The sequence below is a fragment of the Antedon mediterranea genome, chromosome 10 (genome assembly GCF_964355755.1).
Source record: "Antedon mediterranea chromosome 10, ecAntMedi1.1, whole genome shotgun sequence".
In the NCBI taxonomy this organism is placed as follows: Eukaryota; Metazoa; Echinodermata; class Crinoidea; order Comatulida; family Antedonidae; genus Antedon; species Antedon mediterranea.
Genome location: NC_092679.1, coordinates 11281968 through 11309832, shown reverse-complemented (window position 1 = coordinate 11309832; position 27865 = coordinate 11281968). Strand labels below are relative to the sequence as shown.

General features: G+C 34.0%; 2 protein-coding genes and 1 long non-coding RNA gene across 3 annotated transcripts in view; 2 read left to right on the top strand and 1 right to left on the bottom strand.

Annotated features, from left to right (window-relative positions):
• LOC140060666 (ergosterol biosynthetic protein 28 homolog) overlaps nucleotides 1-4793 on the top strand; it is a 31156-nt gene extending 26363 nt beyond the window's left edge. Inside the window, exons 4-5 of the mRNA XM_072106967.1 lie at nucleotides 1791-1909; nucleotides 3469-4793. Coding sequence (XP_071963068.1) covers nucleotides 1791-1909; nucleotides 3469-3536 — 187 coding nt within the window. The 3' untranslated portion in view covers nucleotides 3537-4793. The remainder of the gene's footprint in view (nucleotides 1-1790; nucleotides 1910-3468) is intronic.
• A 9055-nt stretch (nucleotides 4794-13848) lies between these two features.
• LOC140061219 (uncharacterized) lies at nucleotides 13849-19166 on the bottom strand. The gene is made up of 4 exons (XM_072107729.1): nucleotides 17618-19166; nucleotides 15472-15690; nucleotides 14129-14380; nucleotides 13849-13865 (listed from the first exon to the last, which is right to left on the bottom strand). Exons 1-4 carry the CDS (start codon nucleotides 19164-19166, stop codon nucleotides 13849-13851), a joined length of 2037 nt encoding a protein of 678 aa, XP_071963830.1.
• Nucleotides 19167-23028: 3862 nt separating this feature from the next.
• On the top strand, nucleotides 23029-26295 carry LOC140060802 (uncharacterized). The gene is made up of 3 exons (XR_011847372.1): nucleotides 23029-24372; nucleotides 25432-25562; nucleotides 25741-26295. It is a non-coding gene; the product is annotated as an uncharacterized lncRNA (long non-coding RNA).
• The last annotated feature ends 1570 nt before the right edge of the window (nucleotides 26296-27865 follow it).

Genomic DNA, 27865 nt, shown 5'->3' with positions numbered 1-27865 from the left:
TTCTAACCATTAGACCACTGGGACTTTTATGATACTGTTACAACCCGATTGGATATTGACTCTTTAACAGATATATGTCATTGATTCCTGGAGATACACAATCATAATTTTGCAATTCCTTCATCATGAGATACAGTATATTGTCCCCCTGAAAAACAATTTTGTTAAATTTGTTGTTGAATATGGTATTTAATTGTCAGTTATTCACTTTGACAAAAAATTTGATCAAAAAACAAATATTAGTGAGGTTTCGCAATCTTACGAATACGATAACGGTATCCGTTTTCGGATACCGTTTTCGTAAGTCAGTAAAAATCTGTTTCTCGCACGGCATCGAAATATTAAGGGTGTTGTCCAAAATATGACTGCGGTAAATTTGAGCGAAGCGCATGTACGTGTTGCTTGGTGCTGGGCTGCCTAGGCCTAGCGTAACATCAAAGCGAGTGAAGACTTTAAAAACTGCTACAGTAGAACCTGTGTTTTACGTACCCTGATTTTACGTTCCCTCGATTTTACGTACGCTAAAAATAACCGATGACGTCATCATTTTCTTACATTGAGGGCGCAATTTAACAACAACAAAGCACACAAAGCCACAAGCATGGCTGTGTGAGGAATTCTGCTGTGTGTGGGACAAGCTACGCACGTGCATTCCCCATAAAGCAGCGACTGTTTTTTTTTTATAGAAAACAATTATATTTTACACTTTATTTAAACATCGCACAGCCTGTATATACTGTACTTTTCTAGTTAGGCCTCACATCTTGCTAGGCCTGCTAGCCTGGCCTGAATAGTCTAGGCAAGGCCTAGCTAGTGACCACCTGCATAATGTACAGAAGGCAAACACGGCCAGCTACGATCTTTACGTATTTGGGGTCAATTTAAGGTCAACCTTGATTTTACGAATCCTTTGTTTTACGTACGCCTTTCGGTCCCGTACCGTACGTAAAATGGAGGTTCTACTGTATTTATCAAAATTGACCTGGCATTTTAGTAAATTACTTTAGTAAATTACTTTCAATAAATCTATAATTATATTATAATCATGAATCATTCCTGATTCAAATGCAAAATGTGCAAAATAGATAAAAAACTATACTCGTTTTGTAGTTACGAATATGACTGGTGATATTCGTCAACACAAATACACTTTATGTATATGAAATGGGGATCAGCTCAAAAGTTTCACAAACGTGTGACGTACCCGTTTTCATTATCGTATTCGTAAGGTTGCGAAACCTCCCTAATATTTACCTGAAAAAAAGTAATTTAAATTTAAAAAATAGTCAAATTGGCTACCAGCCAATTGGTTTTTTGTTGAATTTAACCGTTTATTTTGTCATTTTATAAGTGAAAACATTTTTTTTCGTTGGAAGTGATTAACTTTGTAAACTGATTTTTTAATTCATTTTTTATGTTCTCGGGACAATACATCTTTAAACTCTAAATTCTTTATCCAGCTCAAATTTTTTGTTGGCTGCCTAGGTGTAACCCTATTTCTGTGACTCTGATGCCATTGAATAAGGACTTTTCAGCAACAGAGCAGCACTTCCCTCTAGGAACCATAGTTATTGTTCAATATATTATTCATGAGCAATATTTTCTAGATTCAACTAATTCAAATTAAGAGACAGAAGGAAGGTTGTTGTATAATTAGACACAGAATCACACAAATACTATCAACACTGAGAAGGATTTCAAGAAGCAGCCAACAGGATAATCATGAAGGAACAAAGTAGAATTTACCAATCTAATATCATTATATTAACCTATTTATTTTGTATTTTCAGGATTTACTTGCTTACATTATTCTCATTTGTGTTGGTGTTTGTACATTTTATGTCAGAGTTGTTAATCTTCAAAAGTGCAGTTTTTTCTGTTGAAATAGTATCCCCATTGGCAATATCTGGTAAGATGGTGAATTCCTATTTTTTTTTTTACTTTTTATTTTTTTCCAGCCACAACTTCAATCTGACCAAATAAACAAAACTGACCAATAGCAATGATTAGAAATGCATTGAGTTGCTGGATTTGAAATCCTAATTAAGTCACTGCCACTACTGTCAGTGTCAACCTGTCTGAGCCAAACAAATTCTGGAAAACTCCCTGACATCATTTAATGCATACTGTCCAGTCAGTCTGAGTAAAGCAAATTCCGCAAAACTCACTGTCATCATTTAATATGTACTGTCTAGTTAGTCTAAGCAAAGCAAATGCCGCAAAACTCAATGGCATCATTTAAGGCATAGTGTCCAGTTAGTCTGAGCAAAGCAAATTCCACAAAACTCAATAGCATCATTTAATGCATACTGTCCAGTTAGTCTGAGCAAAACAAATTCGGCAACACTCAATGACATCATTTAATGCATACTGTCAGTCAGTCTGAGCAAAGCAAATTCCGCAAAACTCAATGGCATCATTAAATGCATACTGTCCAGTTAGTCTGAGCAAAGCAAATTCGGCAACACTCACTGACATCATTTAATGCATACTGTCAGTCAGTCAGTCTGAGCAAAGCAAATTCCGCAAAACTCAATGGCATCATTTAATGCATACTGTCCAGTTAGTCTGAGCAAAGGAAATTCGGCAACACTCACTGACATCATTCAGTGCATACTGTCAGTCAGTCAGTCTGAGCAAAGCAAATTCTGCAAAACTTAATGGCATCATTTAATGCATACTGTCCAGTTAGTCTGAGCAAAGCAAATTTGTCAACACTCACTGACATCATTTAATGCATACTGTCAGTCAGTCAGTCAGTCTGAGCAAAGCAAATTCCACAAAACTCAATAGCATCATTTAATGCATACTGTCCAGTCAATCTGAGCAAAAAAATTCGGCAAAACTCACTGACATCATTTAGTACATACATTACATAAATTTCTAATTTTAGCAATAATTTGATTTAAAAAAATCAATTACCAATGATTTGTACGTAATATTTAACTTTAAGATTGATTGATTCCAAATCCAAAGGTTTTGAGTGTAGTATCCATTTTAAATTATTTTTGGAAACATATATTATGCCATTTTAAGTTTAGGAATAAACTAAGTCTGGATGGATTTTGAATTTTTGGCTTTAAAAATGTGATATTAAGAAAAACTGATATAATATCATTTTGATAACAAAATAAAATATGCATTTCTTTATGCTATATCCATGGATCACATGATATTGCTCCACTTAGGTTTGGTATCAAAACATGTTCTAAGAGAGAGAGAGAGAGGTAGATATTGACTTACTATTTACTTACTTATAAGAAACTAAGCGGTTTTTATAAACATCAACATATTTACCTACAAAGGGGTTTGAACTCTGAAAAATGAATTCAGTAAAAAAACAAAAAGAGAAGGTATTCATAAAAACAAACGATGCAAAGTTATAGTATATTTTGTTATAGTTGAACATGCCTACATATTATACAGTTTAAAATATGAAAGCATTAACATCTTTATTTAATGTTTTAGGAACATCAGTAATTTTGATGATTATTGGAAGATGGTTTATTCAGACACAGAAGGTCAAGAGAAGATAAAAACATCTGTGATCGGTTCATACAAATATAGTCTATGAAATTTAAAATAAACAAGAGAAATCTATTATTGTTGGAGACACATAAGATATGAAGTTATAAAACGAAATAAAGCTATGATTGTGGGACAAATTAATAGTTAAGGAAAGCTGTATCAATTGCCAGAGATGATCAGAAAGATAGCTAAAAGTTGTAATTACAGTATACCAATATCAATCGGATATAAAAACGGCTGTAACTGCAAAGAAAAATTATAGAAGTTATGGAAGCTGTATTAATGCCTGAGACTGATAGGATTAAATAGGATACCAATAAACAAATCCTGTAACTGCAAGAAATCAATATTTTAAAGAGAAGTTGAGAGAACTGCTATTGATCGCCAGAAACTGAAGAGACTCTGAAAAGATAGTTCTGAACTGCAGAATACCAATACGAATAATACAAAGACCATAAGAAGTTAGGTACAGCTGAATTAATTGACACAGACTGATAACATTTATTCTGAATTAAACGTATATACCAAATGATATAAATAAAAACTCTAACTGCAAGAAATCAATATTTTAAAGAGAAGTTGGGGAACTGTATTGATTGCCACAAACTGATATAATTGTGAGAAGACACAGTTAGTTCAGAATTACAATATACCAATATAAATAATACAAGATTTAAAAATGCTGTAAAGACCAACAAGAAGAAAGGTTTAGGAAAGACTGATAACATTTATTATGATATGCAAGATACCAATATGTAATAAAAACTGCAATTGCAAGAAATCAATAATTTAAAGAAGTTGGAGAACTGTATTAATTCAGATTTCTGATTTGATATATTAAATCATTTATAAATTCTTACATGACGTACAATTTCCAGAGAAAAAGAAAAGAAAGAAGGATTTAAAGCTGTATTGTGGGATATATAAGAAACAATTACAAATATGTAGCTGTAGAGACCAAAACGATTTATATAGAAGATGGGGAAGCTTCAATTACAATAGCGAAAGAAAGGTAGGATTGCAGGAGACAATGAATAATATTAATGATAGGGAAAGCTGAGGAGGAAGAGGAGGAGATATTGATTTGTGAAGGTAGGGAAAGTAATTACATTATAGACAATAGGATACATTTTGGAATTGCTATAGTGAGTATGGCATCTTAATCATGATTAATGACAAAACGCTAATCTATACTAAGTATAATAAGTATAACATTTTCATTTATACTACTACATTTCGCCAACGTTCAGTTTACTTTTTTTCGAATAGGTTAAAGCTTAAAAAAAGAACATAACGGACATAATAAATACATTATTTACTGTAATTCTTAATTAGTCTAAATTTGAGTACAAGTACAGTAATGGCCTAGACTGATACTACAAACAGATTCATATCCTACCTTTCCCCCTTATCTTGTACAGTCCTAATGCATGGATGTAATTGTGCTTAATGGAGGGATGGTCAAAGGCTTTCATCAACCCTAATTCCAACATACTGTAGCAACAAAATTGTTGATGTACGTCTGAAATACTTTTTTATTTTGTTCCCGGCCACAATTTTATATCTTTTCTTTCTTGCTTTACTTTCTTGTCTTGTTTTGTGTTTTTTGGTATTTGAATTAGGTGTCACAAAAACAGTTCATACTGTCAGAATATTATCTAGCCATAGCTTATACATATCATAATGTTATGGCATTTGTAATTTGTAGCAGTATCAGAAACTGTAATTTCGCTGATTGATAATTCTTCTTTTGTCAAATAGTTCACAAAAGTCACTAAGTGTCAATATTTCTTGAATTTGTTCCAAAAATGTTGTGCATTCATCATCATGCATTCTTCAATGGCCCAAAATCTCACTTCAAGAGGCTATAGCCAATGTGTTATATTGTGGAAGGCATAATATATCAACACCAATGCATTTTTTGGCTAGTTGTATTGTCTCTAGTGTTATATGCCTGGATGTAAGTATTAAAAATAACAAAACTGATTGAACTGGGCAATGTTCTTTATAAAGAAATCCATAGTATTATATACAATGATGCTGAACAACCAAACAGTTATGCAGGTGGTATGTTTGTCACGTGTGTTATAACAAAAGGATCTAGTGTATGATCCAGCAGCATTACCACATATTGAAACTGTTCTTCTTCTCCTTTGTTGCCATTCTCTTAGTTGGCCAATATAATGGATTTAGCAGTTCTAAATTTGACCTGGTTTGTTTGTTATTCTAGCTGAAACAAACAAAGTATAACAAGTAATTGTCAAAAAATAATTTAACACTAATGTTGGAGTGTTTTTATTGAAACTTGGCTAAAAATTAACTATAGTAAATAACCTAGAATTTGTTATGTACTTTTTACACATATAATTAAAACCTACATTGGAGTTTCCAAACTCTCTTCCCTTTTGCATCGCTCCAATTGAATAGCATCTCAACTGCAGGCTTTTTTCATATGCACAAGAAGTTTGTTTAGTTCTTTTGAAATTCCAGTTACAGGTCGTTTCACTTTTAGAAGTTTCCTCTCCTTTACCATTCATGAGTAGATCTCCTCATTTTCTAACTTTACAGTCATCAAATTCTACACAAAATCTTATTTCTTTCATGCTGCATGATTTTTCATCTCCTTGATGGCTTAATTTGATTACAAATCTATATGGTTTAAGGGCTAAGGGCCACAGCATTAATTGGCAGTTTGCTACCATTTTAGAACTTAAGGGGTCATCTTAAGGGTTGGTTTCAATGATGAATTATACATACAAATAAGGTTCAAACTTGCTCACAAGTCACATCCCATACAATGACCAAACATTCACTTTCAATTACTGAGTACTCTTTTTGTATATACCTAAATTGTGTACATGTATACAAGCAACAATTCTTACCTGTCCATGCTTTTCTTATAATAGCAATGCTAAACGCAAAGTAATGTTGAATCATGTAAACAACTTTGAATGTTACATAATAAGATTTTTAAACTTATTTAACTATGTTGAGTACTTTTTTTGTGTGTACAATCATAGTGTTGAACCCTCGGCTCCAAACTGAGTAGGCGTTCTGCTGATAATATATCTGGATCATCTACCACCACCATTGGTGTTGGCGAATGGACAATGCATGGTACATGATTTTCTGTGCTCTTAGCTTTTCCTCATGGCTGGGTTTTTAAGGTAGTGTATTAACAATTAATTCAATTTTCTGTAAATGTGGAAACATATAATTTTTGTTACTTGGCCTTATCAAATTGTACCGTATTCAAAACTTTCATTTTTCATAATTCAACTGTCAAGAAACCATGCATAGTTTCCGTCTAAAATCTTTTATTTTTAATGTCATCTTTGTTAAAAAACATTAATGCATTTGCATTAACTTAATCCACCCTATTCTGCTTGTTTATCCATTTTTCTGTTTAATGTTGTTCATGTACTCAATATGATTGTTCATTTTGAATCAATTCAGCACCACAACAACTGCTGTGGACTGTTTAAATATTGCAAATGGCTCATAACTAGCAACATACCTCACATATCTTCTAATGATCAGTGGTTTGATTTGATGTTCAAGAAGATAACTTTGTACAGTTCAGTTATTATGTCCATAAAATTGATAAGAAATACATTTTTTACTTCACACTCTTGCTAATGATTAGATTTCCATGTATTCCTTTATGCTATCATAATTTAATTAGTGGATTTCCTGACCCAAAGGGTCACTTACCTGACGATTGTTTAACATACAGTACCCACTACCAATTCCTATATCTTTAAGCTGTTGCAACATCAGTTGCGACCCCCTCCCATGCACTTTTTTTTCCTTGAGCTGCACAAGCTGCCATTGACACTGAGATTTGTGTCGCTTTGTTGTGACTTCTACCATGCCTGGTCAATATGTAAATTAATGCTGCAGTAATTTATAATGAAGGTACCATAAATGAGTTGTCTACTGTATAGTACTAATAGTGTTCTTTCATTTTGATGGTAGTAATACAAACTCTCTCCGATAATTTTTTTTTTTTTTTTAAATGACTATTATTTTAATGTTGTCACTGTAATTGGATATCTTCATTTCTTGAATCCAATTTGTTTTATTTTCAAATTTGTATGGCAGCAGACACCATCTTGAACAAAAAGACCATATGGTTTGAATTGTTTGATGGGAGTAGGAAAGCTTTGTTGAAAAGATGTTTATAATGCATGTTGATTGTCTTGGATGTGATGCCCTCTTCTTATTGACACTGAAATGAAATATTAATTTGGTGACAGTTGATTACCTGGAAAAGGTCTTGTATTTTTCTTCAACGGAAAGGATTCATCTCATATGGTGACATTGGTATTGGGCATGCCTGGTACTTTATTATTCTAACTAACATATAACTGGGTGTCATCTGAATAGGTATGGTATAGTATGCAGCAATAAAGCACCAATGTGCTAACTGCTGTACTTTGTTATACAAGCACTAAATAAATACCAGTTGACTTGTACAAAATAAGCAGAAGTTATGTCATTATGATATTATACTTTACTGTAGGTTGTCAAACCTTATAGACTCCAATTGGCAGTTAATGACATTAGAGGACTTGACATCTTCATCATTTATGGTGTTTAGAAGCAGCCAACTGCTATCTTTGCAACATAACAATTTACTTTATATACATACTTTGGATGTAAAGATGGCCGCTCAGAACAAACGTGAGCAACAACTCCCAACTCAATTGCAATGTCTCTCAAACCTACTTCTCCAAAATGTTTCTCAATCATTGACATGAATTACAAAGAAGTTCACATTATTTAAGGACTATTCTTCCTTTACAAATTTTGTTTGCTCATCAAATTTCAAATAATACCATATTGTTACATTTTTAAAGTTAAATAAATAGTTGATTGCCAATGTAAAATTTTGGACTGTTTATAGGATACTGTGTTTCCAAAAAGGTAAGTATGCTAAAACCGTCGCCTAGTACTATGCTAGGCAAGTTAAGTTGAGGCAAAAATAAAGTGATTGTCATAGATTTAAAACAAAGCATAGGGCAGAGCATGATTAACAGCTAAAAAAATTGTATTATTTAACTATTTAGTTGAATAATTGCTAATCCTTGTTACACATGAACGTCATTAGAAGACATTACTTGTAGTTGTACCAAACAAATGCTATGACTATTTTTACAAACACAGAATCTTCTCTACCCCAAGTCATTTTCAACATATTTATGGACAAATCTGAACAACTAGCTATAGAACAACTATGTGGCTGTGATACGACACTTTCATAATGCACTTTTTGGTACTGTACAGTACATTGAGATTTTAAGTGTAATGAGCTATATAAGAATAAATTAAAATAATCATCTGTCAACGAAGCAGTAGTTTCCTACCAATAATTTCCTATCAACTTTATTACAGAGGAACAAGAAAAGATAGTGGCACATGGAAAAAAGAACAGATCTAATAAAAATGACATTAAAATTTAAATAGAAAAGATGAAAAATAAATTTGTTGCATAGGAAAAACAAGGTTTGCAGAACACCAAGGGATTGCCAGAACTGTGATGAACTCTCATAATCGGAGCTTGGTGGATAATATCCCAAGGTCCTGAGTTCAAATCCTATCAGATGTTAGGATTTTTCTCATGTGACAAAACAACTCCACTCCCATAGACTTTTTGTATGTAGAGCATCCTGTGACTTATGTTTATTTTGTGAACTGGATTTCTACCTTTGAGATGGATAGTGAGAATGAATTCGCTTATGGTTATCCTTGGCAATTTTCCTTAAGTACAAAAAGAAGTTTACTAGGAAGATGTGAATTCACAAAATAAACACAGTTCATCATGATATTGTGTTTTTTCATCTTCAGTGATATGGCTGTACATGTTTATCTGGGATTAGCACATTCAACTCATAGATTATAATGTCATTGCTAGACTAATCATCACACCCTGCCCTATGTGAACTTTGTTTGTCCAATCTGCTTGGTTTATACACTGTTAGTGTCAGTCTTGTGATGACCAATTGCCTTAGACTGTGCTCATTTTATTTTTGCCTGAACTTTACTTGGTAGCATTACTCCAGAAATGTTGGACATTCTGAACTGTACTCATTCCTTTTTGGAAATGCATGGCATACTGGGGAACTTACTTTGCCAGTGTTTTTCACCATTAAAATCATATCTGTATTCAAAATTTAAAATAATACAAGAATGATTGGTATTAGTATTACATCCCATGGATTGAAAAATCTTATGCGACATATCCTATGTCAAAAAACAGCAGTATTTCACAATTAAATTAAAAAAAATTCAAAATGTTGATAAAAACACCTGTAACCAAAAAATGATTTAGAACATGTCATAATAAAACATGCAGCAGGGACAAATATATTTGCACTATTTAGCCCTACTATTATACTAATAGTAGGGCTAGTGTACTTTTTTCAAAATGTTTTATATCATTTTAATTATAAGTTCTACTGCAAGACCATGAAAAAGGAAACATTTTGGTGGTTGAATGGTCAGGATTGGTCAACCCATTGCAGAGTTATGACTAATTAAAGATGACCAAAATAAGGCGATTTCGTATACGAAAATGGTACAGAAAAGGCTAAATTATATGGCTATATGCACTAAAAATGCATATTTAAGTTATAATAAAAATTTGTGAGTAATCATTCTCAAAACCCATTTTCTTACTATTTTGAGAGCTGTACAAGAAATAAATTTCAAAATAATTGATTGTAGCAAAATCTGCCATCCGCAACACTGAAAAAATGACAAAAATGGTTTTTGTTCAATAACTCCACTTTTCCTGATCTAAATTTAACCAAATTTAGAACACATACATTTGACACAAAGCCACATTGTTCAGAGTTGAAAATATATCTCTAATTATATTTTTTAATTAATTAGAGTAATTTTCCACCAAAAAAATAGGAAATTTGCCTAATTAATATTCGTAAATTCAATATCTTATTCATTAATTGTCCGATCTGTACCAAATTTGGCAACATTGGAAATGTTTTAATGTGTTGTATGGTAAGCAAAGCTAGATGATCTGGAATTTAAATGAGTATAAAATAATAAAATATTAAATTTACATAATTAATGACCGACGACCGCATATAAAAAGTTAATTTTATATTACAACTTTGATGCAAAATATTTGTTGAATCATCATCATCTGTTTCATCGCTTTCATCTGTCCTCTCATCACTGCTGTTATCGTCTTGGTCATCATTGTGTGATTGGGACTGTAGCTTTGGAAACTATGAACTTAATTAGAGCATTCAAGGTTGACTTCAGCTTTTCTACAGAATCCCTCTCTTGTGGTGTACTGAATGCAAGTCCTGTTTTCAGGGAAATTGGACACTGCTTTGTCAGGCTGTATTTACACTTTAATTTAAATAGGTTATATGTTTCCTGAGAGCTTCCAGTTTAGATGTCTTTGAGTTTTGACTGTCCATTAGTTTATTAATGTCTTCTGATGACCTGCACTCTCCCATTTTTCTGATATATAGATATCTTTGTCTTGTCAGTTTTTCTCGTCTTTGTCTTTGTTTGTCATGAAGTGCCTTAGCTGACAGCATGGCATCTGTTTTCTGCTTGAGGTTTTGTTTTGTCCTATTGGTATAATGCTTTGCCCATTTGTTTGTAACTTTTCCAATTCTCTTCATAACAGTATTGAATTTCATGGGGTCATTCTACTGTAGATCTCGTAAATACTGGCTTGTGAAATTCCTACAAAAGGCCATCTTTCCTTCTGCAGCCATTACCCCCAAAGATGGTGCGTGCCCTTTCCATTATGTGAGCCCAGTAGCCCAAGTCATTCTCACCAATTTTATTGGCCTTTTTTATGTCCTTTGTTTCTTGCCATAATTGGCCAGGCATCTCTCCACTATACTGTCCTCCCTCAAGTTGCTCGGCATGTCTTCTCTTAAATAGAACCTGTAAATGGGTACACTGTGTTTGAAGAACTTGTTTGGTCAACTCATTAAATTCGTCATTTTGGTTGATGTACAACTCATCAAACACAGCATCCTTCACGGTTTCCACTCTGACATCTGAATCACTGACAGTAAAGACACAAGACAAATGTTTGTCTAGCAGTGGCGTAGCATCCTTACTCCAGTCCCCTAGCTTATTGTAGATATCCTGTCTGTCCAAGTTGGAGAATATGTACATGTTTATCTTCTGTTAGCTTCCAAAATGGCTCAGTCAGTTGTTTATGAAGAATGCCTAGGGCTTGTACGCCAGCTAGGAGCTGTTCACATTGAGTGTCAGCCAAAACAGTTTGAAGGAGCTTATTTTCTGCCTTCACCCAACCATTCAGGAACAGGTCTCTTAAGTGATGTCGGTGGTAGAAGACAGCTGCTGCATTGCTGAAGAGGACATTGAACCGGTTGGCTCTAAACGGAACGACTTTGGTATTTGGGATGTTGTTAATTATTTTGTAATTCCGAAATCCAGCAATGCAGCCTGATTTTTACAGCATCAGACACTGTTCTAACGAGACGTTGAATTGCAGAATCAGAGTGTTTCCACGAATAATTACTATCTTTGTCTTGAAAAATGTTAAGTCTCTCTACACCAAGTTGCCCAAATTTACCACGCCATGTATTTTCCAACTCCTTCGTTTTACAATTCTTTAAGAAATTGATATCCGCGTCTGCTATTGCGACCTTCTTGTTAACTTTCTCAATCTGTCTAAGGGGCTGCTTGGTTACTGTACTAGTCGAGGCAAAGTCATTAATGATGTGGCCAAACTTCCGAACAGAAAGTAAAATTAACACGAAATTTGAAAGCAACATAAAAACTGTTAATGTCAGACATGTTTCGTCATATTCTTATACGACATCATCAGTGAAGTGAGCTATACGCATTTTCATTTGAGGTTTAAATAGGTTTGTTTGTGCATAACAGGTGTAAATAAATAAGTAGTATTATAATACGTACTAAACTACTACTACTACTTTGCATTAAATACTTAAGTTAATTGCATAGCTTTGAACTTGTTTGTTGAGTTCTGGACTCTTCCATTTGATTTTGAGGGCTTCTTTAATTTGTAATTGATAGTTCGTGTTTGCTTTATCAATTATTTTAAAACAAGTTTTGTTACTGTGTGTCTTACAATTCGTATCTTTAATTAAGTGTTTATATACTGTATGTGCAAATTTTTATCTCTATGTAAATGCTCTTTTATCCGCGTTGTAAAATGTCGGGAAGTTTCCCCAATGTAGGAGGTATTACATCCTCCACATGTTAACTGATATACAACGTTGGATTTCAGATCATTACTAATCGGGTCTTTGTAGTTAAAAAAGCTGCTTATTTTAATTTTAGTGGTACTAAACACCACATTGATATTTAAATTAATACAATATTTGTTGCATAATATATTTATTTTTTCTTTTGTATTACGAGACACATTACCGATGAACGGTAATTTGTAATAAAATTTTCGACATCATTATTTGGAACCGGAACTTTGTTGTGTTTCTTATCCAGGTACTTTACGATTACTCTGTCAATTACACTTTTGGGATAGTTATTCGTTAACAATATATTTTTGAAAACATTCAAGCCATGTGTTATTAATTTTGTACATTCTATCTAACAAAGTGCTTATCAGTCTAGTTTTATAAATTCCCGGACAAAAACTGAAGTAACTTAGAATAAGTCCAGTGTATGTTTTCTTCCTAAATGTCAATGTTTTGGTGTTTCCATTTTCCAATCTTGTAATTAATACGTCCAAAAAACTAATCTAATTATTTTGTTCCTTTTCAACCGTGAAATTTATATTTGGATGTCTAGAGTTAAAAAATTGTTGGAATCTTTCGGTTTCTTGTTGGTTGTTAATGAAAAATGTGTCGTCTACATATCTTAAATATAAATCCACTTTCGGACAGTTTTCATTGGTTAACCACGTTTTTTCGTTATGTCCCGTAAACAAGTTAGCAAGGATGGGTGCAAGCGGCGACCCCATACTTATACAATCAATTTGTCTTTTAAAACAAAAGTGTCCCGATGTTGCTATAACAAGTAATTTCGTGAGCAGTCCTTCGTTTAAGTAAAAAGCAGGAGAGCACTAAATTTCCGAGGAGAGCAATTGCTCTCCTAATAAAAAATTCTGGGGGTTTTCGAAGAAAATACATCAAAAAGGTGTTTTAGGCAATGTTTGCATAATGGAAAAAAAAAAAAATTTTACTACAAAGCTTAGTCTTCAAACATATTTTTTTATTTATGTTTATTTTTTTACATTTATTTTATTAAGTAAAAACAGTTATTAATATAACAGTTACTATATATACAATGAACCAGCGCAGACTTGGCCTTTTAATACAGTCTAGTGCCTATTGACAAATAAAAAATGTAATACACAGTACTAAACATGCATAATAACAAGACAGCAGACAGTGCGATTATATCAATAAAGTTATCTTGTATCTTGTATTTTGTATTTTAAAAATGTCTTCAAAGTTCACCGACAGATTACATAGGTCTTCTGTTTTCGTCACTTCCTTCCCTTAACCGTAAAGTTTCCAACTAGTTTCTCTGATCGAAATGCATTTATTGGCGTGTGTGTAAGTTACATTCACAAAAACATGAAACTCACCATCAACACAACGGCCAAATTCAAGACCGTCTGCATATTTAATAATTTTATCCCAGTTGATTTTCTTGCTAACAGAAACATCTTCTGTAAATTCTGCAAGATCAATATTCAATGTCGATTTCTTGTTTTTTTTTTGCTTTGTCCCACCATCTGTTTCAATATTCAAAACTGATAAAAAACTTGTGAACTCAGATTGACTTAATAGTGGATTTATTGTGTCCCAACTGGTTATCTCAAGTAGGTTATTCGAACCTATCAATAAAATACAAATACAATACTACGTAAATCTTAGAACGTTTAACTCAGTAACAAAGGGATAATTTAAATTAAAGTTCAGCTTATTATCAAAGTGTATACTCAAACTTACACTTTTCGACAAAACCAATAAAAGTAGATCAAAGCAATAAAGTCTCTCCTTATCTTTCTACACTCAGAAACTTCTAACCACAAAATACCATTAATCAGGGATCAACATTCACGAGCCAAACCCCAACCTCAGCACAATAGAAACTCTAAATGATATCGATCCGTGTTATGTACTTGTGCAGAACATTACTAACATTTTACTCTTACATTCCTAAATAATCTTACATTTTCCTCACAAAATTCCAAGTTGCTGAGGTTGGCTATACAATTATTATGATAAAAATCAATACAGCAAGAATCAGGAACACAAGGTGAATCAAAAAATATGATAAACTAATTTTAAATCACTAGAAGAATCGTAGAAATGTATATTTGGTACCAAAACGAAGGAATTTTTCGCGGGCTTCCCGCGGGCACAGAAAATACACATTTAATACACTACTGCTCATGAAAAACATTATGCGTGTGTGCGGGTATAATTTCTCCACAACAATTCCGTGTATAATTATCGATAGAGGGCCGAGTTTTAAGCGGCGGATTACGTGGGTATGAAAGACAACGCTGCTATCGCGGTAGTTCGCTTCCGCCTTTGAAAATACGGTATCGCACAGCCTCTTTATTGGATTATCGCAGGTGACTAAGTTCGAGCTTTCTTCTTCTTATTTTTGTAACTCGATACTACAAATAAGTTAATATAGAATATGGTATAATTAATGATAATTGTATGTAACTACTGTGTAGCAGCTCAGTGTGTCAAGAAGCAGAGTAATTGGTCAGCTTGCCCTACTACTCTGACTAAGTTTGTACATTATACTAAATTACATTGATAATTCTTGGGTATGAATGCCAGGGTAGTGATCTGGAGACCATAGGTTGGAGTCCAATCTATGATCCCTGATCATATAGCTTAGATAGCAGTAGGTTCTTCTCCACCTGGCATAGGACATGTTAAGTCAGCTCTATGGTCCTGTGCGCACAACTGCCTATAATGTTCTTATATAAGTACCACTGTCGTTTATTTGCAAGGCCGGGTGGTTTGAATTGTTGAGGCAGTTCCAGTGGTGGAACTACCTTCAATAGTTTTACAATCTTCTCCTCTGAATCAGCAAAGTCTTGGCATGTGATGACACTAGGGGTATTAGAAGAAAAACTGAGATGGTGGAAGGATTTAATCCTAACTACTGGTTTAAAGTAACCTGCAAAAATGATTTTCAATTATACGTTGGTACAATGGATTCTCCATCTTCTGTTCCAACAAACTGTGGAATATTCACTACAGTATTGGTGCTGGAACGGCAAGTGTCTGCAATATCATTTAATTTGAACTGTGGCATACATTTTATCGTTGTTTAAACAGGCCAAAGCACCAGTCAGGGGCAAACTTTGTGTGTCCAGCCACCAAAAAGTGTACCTTGATTTCCTTATGCAGGCCATGTAGTGCAGTATAATATAATGTATAAGAGTAAATACCACAATATACTTATTCTTATTTTGTCCTACAAAATATTGACCTGATTAGAGAATCCCTCACAGTGGATCCCAAAGACGCCACACTTCCTCAAGAAAAAAACTGGTCCGGGCTGTTTATAGATGGATAGAACAGCTGAAATAAATAGAATAAAGATTGTATTTAATAAAAACACTAATAAGTGTCCAAAGGAATGAAAGTCACAGATAGAACAATGTACAAACATAACAATGGTGGTTAAAGCAGACCTCCCAACTTGGATTGACAAAAAATAGGAAGATTTTTTATGTAAAAAATATATTATTACGACGCGTTATGCGACGCGCGTTACACAACAAAGATATACAAAAATAAATTGTCTGTTTTTCAAAATGCTACAATACAATATTTTATTTTCATCTTTCATCTTATGTACATTATTAACATAACACATTTAGTGCCTTTGAGCATTTAGCTCTGTAAGTTGTTTTTTGGTTGCTTTCTTTGCGTTAGTAAGCACATCTTTACATTTCATCATTGAAAACATATTATAGATGACAAATTTCGTTTTTGTAAAAGCACAAGTTAACGGAGTACTTACTCGAACGTTTCGATCTCTATCAGAGATCCTTCTCAACTGACTGCGGAGTGTTAATGCAGCTTGGTCATTCTTGACGTCATCTGTTGATGACGTTGTACGCCTCCGGTTGTAGGTTGGAGGTTGTGCGGGGCTCGGCCAGGTGATGTGTCTATCAAATCATTGTACAAATGCGAGAGTTCGTGGGCTCCAGTGTCCCGGTTCATGGTCTTCTCTTTATTTCTCCTTATATGTAATGATTCTCTAATCTGTCTGTCTTTGCGTTTAGGCTCTTTGGTTAAGATGGTAGCCTCCCAGTTCGGTACATGATTGTGTTTTATGACATGTTCTGTAATGGCAGATTTGTGTATGATCGAAGATGTGGATGTTCTGGAGGCCCTAGTCATTACTCCCCCCGTGTTTGTTGTAACATCTTTTTTGTGATCATTAATTCGTGTTTGTAATGCCCTCCCTGTTTCCCCAATATAAACTTGTGGACAGTTGCGGCAGGTGACTTCGTAGATTACTCCACATGTATCCATCTTCTCGATTTTATCTTTTGGGTGGACGAGGCTATTCTTGATTTTATTTTGGGGTAGGAAATAGGTTCCGACATTGTGATAGGAGAGAGTGCGTCGTATTCTTTCTGCCATTCCTTTTACATAGGGGATTCCTATGCTACCTCGCATCTTGATCTTTTCCTTCTGTGGTTCGTGTCCTTTGTTCTTTTTCCTTTTTCGGTTTTCCATAACTCTCTGGAAGGACCACTCTGGATACTGGCAGTTGTGTAACGCTTTCTTGATGTTATCCATCTCAACTTTCCTCAAATCCATATCTCCCACTACCTTCTCAGCTCTGTCCACAAGCGTGTTTATAAGCCCCAGTTTGTGTTCGAGTGGATGATGTGAGTTGAAATGTAAATATTGGTCTGTGTGAGTGGGCTTCCGATAGACTGAGGTGGTAACTGTTCCATTGTCATTGAGTGTGATGAGCATGTCCAGGAAAGGTATTGTGTTGTTTGTCATCGATTCTGTGGTGAACTTGATATTGTCAGTTATATCGATGTTATTAAGATGTGTGTTAAATGTATGTACTGTACCTATGGGGATGATAGCTAATACATCATCAACGTATCGTTTCCAATACACAGGCTTGATGTTAGTGGGTGCCGTGTTTATGGCTTGATGTTCGAGCCACTCTAGATACAAGTTCGCCAATATAGGACTTATTGGGCTTCCCATAGCAATGCCTTGTATTTGCCTATAAATGTTACCATTGAACGAGAAATAGGTTTTGTTCACAATTAAACCGAGGAGCTCCATTATGTCTGTCACATGTAGTTTAGTTCTATCCAGAAGTGTCGGATCTGTTGTTAGGCGATTTTCGACAACTTTGAGGGCCTCTTCTACTGGTGTTTTTGTAAACAGAGATACTACGTCAAACGAGACAAATGTTTCACTTGGTTTGACTATTATTTCTTTTAGTTCACTCGCCAACTCTCCTGAGTAAGTTACATGATGTTCTGTGTTTCCGACAAGCGGACCCAGGATTTTGGTGAGGAATTGTGCAACGGTGTAAAAAACGGTGTTGATGTTATCTACTATAGGTCTTAATGGCCAATTTGGTTTATGTATCTTCGGAAGACAATACAACCTAGGTACAATTTCAGCCGTGGGAAACAGCCATTCTTTCTCTCTGTAGTTGATTTTCTTTTCTTTGAACAACCTGCCTATGATGTTGACCACTTTTCGTTTATAGTTTTGTGTTGGATTACGTTTTAGCAGTTCGTAAACATTAGTGTCGCTCACCATGGTTCCCACTTTATCTTTGTAATCATTAGTATTTAGGATGACAGTAGATCTACCTTTATCCGCTGGGAGAATAAGAATAGATTTATCTTTCTTCAAGTTGTTTATGGCCTTTCGTTCTTTGGGGGTTAAATTTGAAGGTGGTAGAGTGGTAGATTTTACAATAGCTACAATTTTACTGCGAACGGTGTCTTGTTCTTCCAGGGGGACGAGATCAGCCGCTTTTTCAGCCGCTACTATGAGATCGTCAATGGGCATGGATCGTGGGCTCGCCGCATAGTTCAATCCCCTTTGTAATGCTGATATTTCGTCCTCACTAACCAACTTACTAGACAGATTTACCACCCATTTTTCTCTTAAGATCTTACCGGATAAATCCTGTTCTTGATGTAAATCTCTAGCTGCGTTTTCTGCTTTGTTTTTCCACCACAACAGTTTGTTTTGTTGTCGTGATCGGCATTTTAAGAATTCCGCTTCACACACTTTGTTTACGTGATTACATACATTGGTGATGTCCCCTCCGTTGGGAATTAGCGATACGATTTCCTCATTTAAATCTTTCTTTTTGCCTTCTAACTGTGTGATTTTGTTGGTGGTGATTCTTATTCTCTCACGTAAAAGCTGTCTTTCTGCATGTTTTATTATTTCCTCTGCTTTAGACGATTTGATCGGTCGATATAATTTCAGGCTCGGAGGGGTAATGTCCAACCGCTTACAATGAAGGGAGAATACCCGGTGATTTCTCTGCCGTGAAATTTTCTTCGCGATATTTTCCTGTTTGCGTACGATGTTGATGGTTTCTTGACCATATTTTTCTCTTAAATCTTGAAAGAATTTCATTTAGCTTCGATTTTGTATAGATGACAAATTTCGTTTTTGTAAAAGCACAAGTTAACGGAGTACTTACTCGAACGTTTCGATCTCTATCAGAGATCCTTCTCAACTGACTGCGGAGTGTTAATGCAGCTTGGTCATTCTTGACGTCATCTGTTGACACATCACCTGGCCGAGCCCCGCACAACCTCCAACCTACAACCGGAGGCGTACAACGTCATCAACAGATGACGTCAAGAATGACCAAGCTGCATTAACACTCCGCAGTCAGTTGAGAAGGATCTCTGATAGAGATCGAAACGTTCGAGTAAGTACTCCGTTAACTTGTGCTTTTACAAAAACGAAATTTGTCATCTATACAAAATCGAAGCTAAATGAAATTCTTTCAAGATGAAAACATATTAGTTTTACATGACAACAAATTAACAAGTGTTTTATGACACATACTAGCTCTATATTGCGTCCTAATGTGCCCCATGACACTGAAACATCTTTCCACATCACAGTTTGAGTGTGGTAAAATTAACAAGAGCTTCATTAATTTGGCTAGCTGTGGAAATCAAGGATTTCCAGTTGATGCACAATTTACTTTTGAAATCCTAAACCAAAAATCATCAGGTTGCATGGCCAAATATCCAGGCAATAGTTGCTGAATGTTCGTTGCTCTGAAATCAAGTTTCTTACCACAATATCATCAAGTGGAAACTTTTCCAAAATTTTGGTATAACTCTTAAAAATCGATGTCTTTCATGCTAGTACATTCTCTGATTACCTCAGATTTTACAAATCTAATGGCAATGCCCTTAAGGAGCTCCTCCACATATGTGCTTAATTAAAAGTCATCTCCTCCTGCTTATGAGCTTTTTTAAGTACTTTCATTCTCTCTTTGGCAGCTCTTATAGTTGTGTTTATTAGGTGTGTACTATTGAATTTTTTGTCCTATCCACAAATGGTACAGAAAATGGGGCATCGGCCACCAATTCCCCCTTTGATCTTTAGCTGTGTTGATAAACTCTCATTTGCTAAAATAGTGTACTTCTTGGTGCTTGTATGCTTTGGTAGGCTTTTCTTAACTCTTCCACCATGTCATTTTATTAGTTTGGTCATTTTGTCATGGTTGTATGATTTTCCTTCGTGTTTTGGGACGGTCCCACTTGAAACAAAATTATAATTTTTGAAAAGTTTGTTCTCTGTGGCATGATCCTCATTAGTAGTACTAGTGGTAGTTTGATTTTCAACAACCGGGCACTTCATAGCCAAGGGATTGGTAAACTCTGGGATGCCGCCTTCAACTAAACATCTATTCTTATAGGTCAGAAAAGCCTGAGCAGCAAGTTTGCCACTACTAGTACTATCACTCATAATTTGAATTTCTTTTGTATATATTGTTCATGGTACATAGAATGGAATCATACGCCTCCTCAGACTTCCCACCACTTCTGGTTGTGTGTGTATAGAAGAAGCGATTATATTGGTAGTTTGCATGTTCACCTCCTTCTGATTGCATTCTTCCTAGTGAAAATGGAAAGTTTCCATAAAAGTTGGGGCAATGTCCACCAGCTTCATCATGTAAGATATTAATTCAAATAAATAATAAAATTACTTACGCCTTTAAACTCATCATCTCATCCTGCTTTTTCAGCTGTTATTATCTTTGTATTCTTTGTATCCATCCATATTGATCCTTATGCTTTAATGTTGGTATATCATCTTTACGCAGGATAGTTATCATGGAGTTGAAATGTTTCCATATTGCTTGTACCAAATCATATTCATTATACTGCACTTTCAGACCTAGATTTGGTTGGACATTATCTGGAAGCTTATTTTTAATAATAACACATTCACACCTATGTGCAGGAGATGTGAACTCTGATCAAAATATCTGGATTTTTATAAAGTGCGGCCGAGAATGTGGGAAACCTTTCTGGTGGAACACAGGAACCACCATCAAATTTCTTTGGTAAGCTGTCCAGAACAACATACTGACCATTTACATGCACAATATTTAAGAAATGACAAGGCTCTGTTAATATTGCTGTTGTCAACTGATAACATGTGGCAAATAAATTCATTTCTTCTCCAATTCTGATTTATCGGCCATACACTTTGTTGCGGTATGCTACACAGCTTGTTGGTACCATTTAGACTTGACTGAAATGACTGACTGCCACTACACAACTTCTGTAGAGCACATAACACCTTTGCAGTGTGTTTTCATTTTGGGGCATAAGCTCTTGGCAATACAGACACTACCAATCCCAAACATCTTATTGGCATGATAATATATTATATTGGTATCTTTTCAAACATAATTTATTTTAGTTTATCAGCTCACCACCAGAAATATCAGCCTTAAAAACAAAATATGCCATAGTAATAAAATTCAATTAGAAAGTCTACAGCACAAGATGCTCCATGGTTATGCCCTGTGCATTGAATACCATTCTTAAAATATAAAATTCTATTCATTATAAAAAACTAAATCAGCATACCAGAAATTAAAATGTACAGAACTGACAAATCCTATGAAGAGTTAAACAAAATGATATTAAGTGCAATACAAGTGTAATCCACTTTTTAAAATGCACCTTTACGTATCTAGCAATTGAATATACAGTAGTAAAAAACAATTGCTGAAATTAGGATTTATCAGTTCAGCATTGCAATTTAGTAGTGTGTACATTTTTTGAAGTAAATCACACTATATTATCATTACAACATATTTAATGTGCGACATACAATTTTAAAATGGAAATTTAACACAAAACCTCTTCGCTGCAAAGGATTAAACATGGTTAAATTTAATAAATTGTGTACAACATTTACTGAAAACACACTAGGTACTGTACCATGTTTGAAATGGATAAAAATATAAAAAGTTAAACAAAGGGTTAAACAGTTATGTAAATAAATCACTTATATTTGTCTGTACAGTAAGTTTATGTGATTGTTGAACTTGTATTTGCAATTATTTACTGTAAATATGGGTTGCCATCAATTATGGACATTCTGTACATAAATATACTGTAACCTACTGTATGTGAAAAAAACTTAAACAGAAATATACCAACTTCGGACATTAAACAGATTGCAGTTAGTTAACAGGTAGGTTTAAAATATTTTGTCTATATTACTCAAACATTGCAATTGAGATCAATATAGGCAAATGGGTTTTAAACACATTCTTACAGTACAGTATTATTATTTACATAATAAATGTTTTCAAAATGATTGATTTATTATGTTTCAAGAAGTAGTAGTACAGTAGTAGACACATTACAAATTGATTCGTCCTCGAATCAATCTGAGCAAAAATGTAAAAATAAAAATGGGTTTAAGATTATTCATTCATGAATCTTCGATTTAAATTAAAGTCAGGATGCTTTTAATGCAAAGCAAGTTTGATAAATCCACCCGTACATTAATGCAGTAATATAATTAATTAACATAATCATTAAAATCCTTACTTATTCATTGGTGGTCATATTAGAATATGTGACAATATTGAACCAAAATAATATAAATTTTAAGTTTATATTTAAACACAAGGTCAGTCATCAACATTAGCTCAATTAATAGAGTTAATTAATAATACATTTTGTGGGTAGGTTATATTAATTAACATGTTCAGGCAAACGCACAGAATAAAAAACACATGCTTTCTTTCAGAGCTATGTTTGTGTTCCCTATTATAAAAGAAACGAGAAATTAATTTATTGATATCTTTAGATTCGTCTGTCTCTCCCAGTCTATAGTGAGACATCAACAAAATATTATATAAGTTGCATTGAACGTCAAGAATTACATTTATATATATGCCTACATATACTCATATTATGAAGTTTATTGTGCACAGTAATTATTTGATTTTGTCACATATGAAAAAAGCATAATATTAATTCAGTATACATTTTACTTTATGAATTTTTGCCTTACATTATATTCTGGAGTGCATGTTGTGTGCATTGATTTTGGTTTTAATTTAATGTAAATATACTTTTCTGGAATCGTCTACTTACTATACTTACTAGACGTAACAACAAAGCGGGCATACTATTTAGTATTGGCAAGTACTCCAAATTAAAATATGGATATTTATTATAAATAAAATAATACTAATTGTTGGTAAATATTATTGTATTTTTAAAATATAACATAAATAATAAACACTGTGCTTATAAACAGAATATTTATTTTGTTTATATTATATGTAAGCTTATGAAAACTATTACTATTATGTTTGTGCTATTATGCTTAGCTATCTACTTACTCCTTTCCAAGACAAGCATTGACTAAACAGGTTTTACCCACACCTTCCTGTCCAATTACTTTAAGAATTCCAAGATTCACTTCAATTAATGCTTCAATGTAAGTCTTCTCTACAAGCTTACCACGCGCAGTAATCGCATATGGAATATCTAGATCTGTTAATTATTATGTAATTTAATACAATGAACAGTTAAAATGAGCATTACTGTTTTTGAGTAAATACATTACATTAAACTTAATATATTTACACATTCTGAATTATAAGCCAATTAATGTTGTCGCCAATGGAGTTCCGCCATTTTAAAATATTACCCAGAAGCCGTGGGAGCTGGAGGGGCGGAAGTACCTTCATCCGGGTTTTTTTAATTGTGTAGCACTGTGTGCACTGTGTTTCGTATGCGTTTAGCTGTAATATCGAAAACAACGACGATTTGTTTATCCTAATTAAATTGATTTTTTCGAGTAGTATAGATTCTTTCTCTATTTCATTTGTGTTTGTAATTATCTTGGAAGTTATTGGTGATTTATCGAAACAAAAAAAATAGTACAAAATGGTGTTTTGTATGGCGTTTGGATGCAGCAATGCATCGGATAAGAAAGGCAGGAAGTCCAAAGGAATACGCAATGTTAGTTTCCATCGATTGCCGTTAAACAATAAGGATTTGCTAAAGAAATGGGTTGCAGCCATGAAGTTGGAAAAACCGCACATTAATATTTATTCCAGAGTATGTAGTGACCATTTTTAAAAAGAAATGTTTGAGGATGACTCCGTAAAAGTCAGTATTGTTGGTGCGAAGTCTAGGCCTACCAGGTGAAGCCAAATGCTGTACCTAAGGCTAAACAGTTTGTTTTCAGTAAAGCGGTTAGCCAAGCAAGCCAACAAAGACAGGAACCACAAAAACTACTGACACAAAAGCGATGGCCCAAGACCAAAAACAAGGTACGTAACATACCAAATTCTGCTTTTTAATGTTCGGCCACACATTGAGTGGCGCTACTGCAGTTTCGCACCACACTGTTATATCTTCGATTTCTCGCTTAATTTTTTTCTCACACCCACATCATACAATTTTGGGCCATTATGTAACATGTTCCCATGATTTAGCCACCGTTAATTACCTTTATCATAACAAAAAATGCATTTCAAAACAGCTTCTTTTTTCGCGACTACTTCGATCGAACTGTGGCCATTTTAGAATCAGAAAATTGCCAGAAATCAATGTATGTTTTATTTTCTGTTTTTATGTTTAAAAAGAGTGGTTTTTATAAAGAACCAGCTGTTGTACATCCATATCAAAACGGCGACGATATGAGTCCGTACATAAAACATTGATAGGAACCATTAATATGAATAATAATACTAATAATGAAATATTAATTTAACCTTTATTATTTCGTCGACAGCTGAAAACATTTCTTGCTTTTCAAAACTAAATAGGCCTATATGTGTAATCGGATTTTATAACACTGCCCTCTATAGTTTATACAATTTTTGGGGTAAAATGAAGCATAAATTCTGGCAATTAAGTGATAAATATAAGATGGCGAACATTTCGCAGTGTGTTGACAGCGAGTTCAGTATTGTTTAAAATGTTTTGAAAAGTATTGTTATTTAAAAAAAATTACTTAGTAAGTGGTCGAATCGTATAAACATGTTACATAATATTATGTTGTGAGTGTAAAAAACGAAAGTTTAGGTAAGAAATCGAAGATATAACGGTGTGGTGCGAAACTGCAGTAGCGCCCATTGAGTGAGGGGCTCCTAGGCTAGCTAGACTAGGATAGTAGAGGCTAGGCCTAGAGTTAGTAATACTAATAGTAGGCTACTACTACTACTCTAGCTAGTAGGCCAAGGAAAGTACTGTAGGTTACCGAGGTGAACGGCCAAACACAACAAGACTAGGCCAAAAAGTGTAGGCCTACACATTTATCTCAATTTAAATTTGTTATATAAATCTTTAGTTTATTTATATAGCCTAGTACTTATTTTATTTTTAAGACCATCAACTTGGAGAACTTTGTGGAAAGTGAGAATGCAGAATTAATTAGTGGATCTACAGACAGTTGACACAGCATTTGATGAGCAGATGGAAATTCCTGTTGGGAGGGAGCAAGCAACGACTGATGATGGTAACTTGAGTTTTTTAATACTAAATTAATTTAAATAAATTTTGTTTCAATTTTAAAAGTAATTTTAATAATTTTTGTGCTTTTGTCTAGTTTCTCACAGCTCTAATTGGATAATCAATACATATTTTTATAAAGTAGTTCTAACATCAAAAATTGCAATGGCATTTTATCTTTGCAGGAACTCTCAGGTTTGGCTTGGCATTCCCAAAACGAAAAAAACAGTGGGTAGTGAAGAAAGTCTACACAAAGAAAACTTTTTCTTTTAGAGAAAGGCTGATGGATAGTGTACGTGCTCGACACAATGATAAGGATATTGTATTAGGTGAACGATATGTAGGCAGACCTGATCTACCAAAAAATATTGCATCTAATATAAAGCCATCGAAAGAAGATACAATTGAAGCATTCAGGACCAGGTTTGAACTGGCATAGGCTCTATTGACGGCTTCTATTTACAGGGAGCACAGAATATATTTTTTAAAATTTATTTTTTATAATAAATCATTGGAAATACAACAATACAATATAGTAATTTGCCTAATTTACATATGTAAACAGAACAAGATATGCCTTTGTTGCAAATGCCATCCATATTATTAACTCGCACCACCATTGATGAAATACTTTATTTTGATTAATATGTAAATGAAACTTTTTTAAGTGTTTTATGCATTTTCATCATATTTTAACTTCAAAATTGTATCTACTTTTTCAACTACAACTTTTTTTAAGCACTTTATGCTTTTTATCATATTTTAACTTCCAAATTGTATCTACTTTTTAAATTTAAGTTTTTGTGCAATAATATGTGTATTCTATTTTTTTAATTGTTTGTTTATATAATATATATCTGTGCCAATCATTTGGAAAATAATTTCTATTATTATTTTATATGATAATGGACAAATAAAGCTTTTCAGTATTCAGTATGTCCTTGTTTATCAAAATAGGGTTATGTTATTATGTATTGAATGCTTTGTTCTGAAATAAAAATGGAAAAACTCCATGTATGGTTATATTCAACAGTTGTAATTAATTATTTTGCTGCAACAATTATGGTAATTAATACATGGAAATCTGAAACTTAGGTAATCATCGTTAATTATAGGTTTAACTAGACCTATATTATACAGCAATACTTGAATTACAAATACCTGGGCCTCCCTATAGAACAAGTTACAAGCGTACAGTCATAATCACAGTAAAGCAACAATTAAATTATTTACAACAACCACATTTTAATTTTCTTTTCCAACCACACTATAACTACAGTATTTACAATGCTAAAATAATTTATTAATTGGTTTCTGCTTCTTTGAATCCAACGTATTGTCCATCGCTGCTTGGGTATTCTTGTCGGATTCTCAGCACTACACACGCAGGAACAACACGACGAACTGCCTTGCCTAGGCTAGCTAGACGATTATGAATCCAGTAGGTAAACTGGCGATACGCTTGGAACCTAAAACTTTCATTAGGAATCGGTTCTTTCAGTTCGTGAACTCTAATATCACTACGGGCGACAAGTGCTGTTTTTAGAACTTCAGGATGTAAACAAACAAAGTCAAAATTAAAATGATCTACAATACATAGTTCATCTTCTAATCTAAGCCGTCCATTTTTTCACCCACACGTTGTTCATTTCATAACAACACAGGCATTCGTCGGCGCGGCGGCGGTGGGCATCGAGTCGCATCTTCCACATGAGCACCATTCTTTATTGTTTTTTCGCCATTCTCTATCGTCTTCTTGGCCGTTATTTTCTTCCATATTATCATCTGTATCATTTCTTGGTTTTCCTTTTCTTCTTGGCTCTAGTTGATAAGGTACTAGACCGTATTCCATTATTTTTTTGCTGATGATGTTTTATAAACTGACGATGAAAACGAGAATTTCACACTGTGTCCCAGCATGGAGATGCCGGAAGCGAAATGAGCCCCTTCAGTGACGTCACAGCCTCGTTTTCGATGACAAGATGTCTGACCATCAAAATTATCAATTCTATACTAAAAACGGCTGTTTGACAATCGATTTTATTGAAAATTACGTTATGAATGTTAAAAATTATCGATCAGATCGTGTTTATTACATTTTATCTACATGTGAATGATGTTTTTAATGCTTAATTCAGCATTCCTTTAAGAAACCACAGGAGAGGCTTCAAAGTACTGGTAATACAATGAGGTTATTAGTGGTTGAATGGGGTTGAGGGGGGTGGTGTACCCTGTGGGTGGGGGGGTGTTGGTGGTATTTAAGATGACAAAATTACTAAAAATTGATGCAACAACACAAAAGTTAAGGTA

Bases quoted from the DNA above. Each gene is read 5' to 3' on its own strand.
- LOC140061219 (XM_072107729.1), bottom strand. From the start codon at position 19,166: ATGAAATTCTTTCAAGATTTAAGAGAAAAATATGGTCAAGAAACCATC. The intron at 15,691-17,617 runs GTACAGTACATA...TCATTTTTGCAG, and splicing joins ATTAGCTATCATCCCCATAG to GTTACTTTAAACCAGTAGTT. The intron at 14,381-15,471 runs GTGCGCACAGGA...TTTTATTGATAG, and splicing joins TAAGAACATTATAGGCAGTT to GTTCGAATAACCTACTTGAG.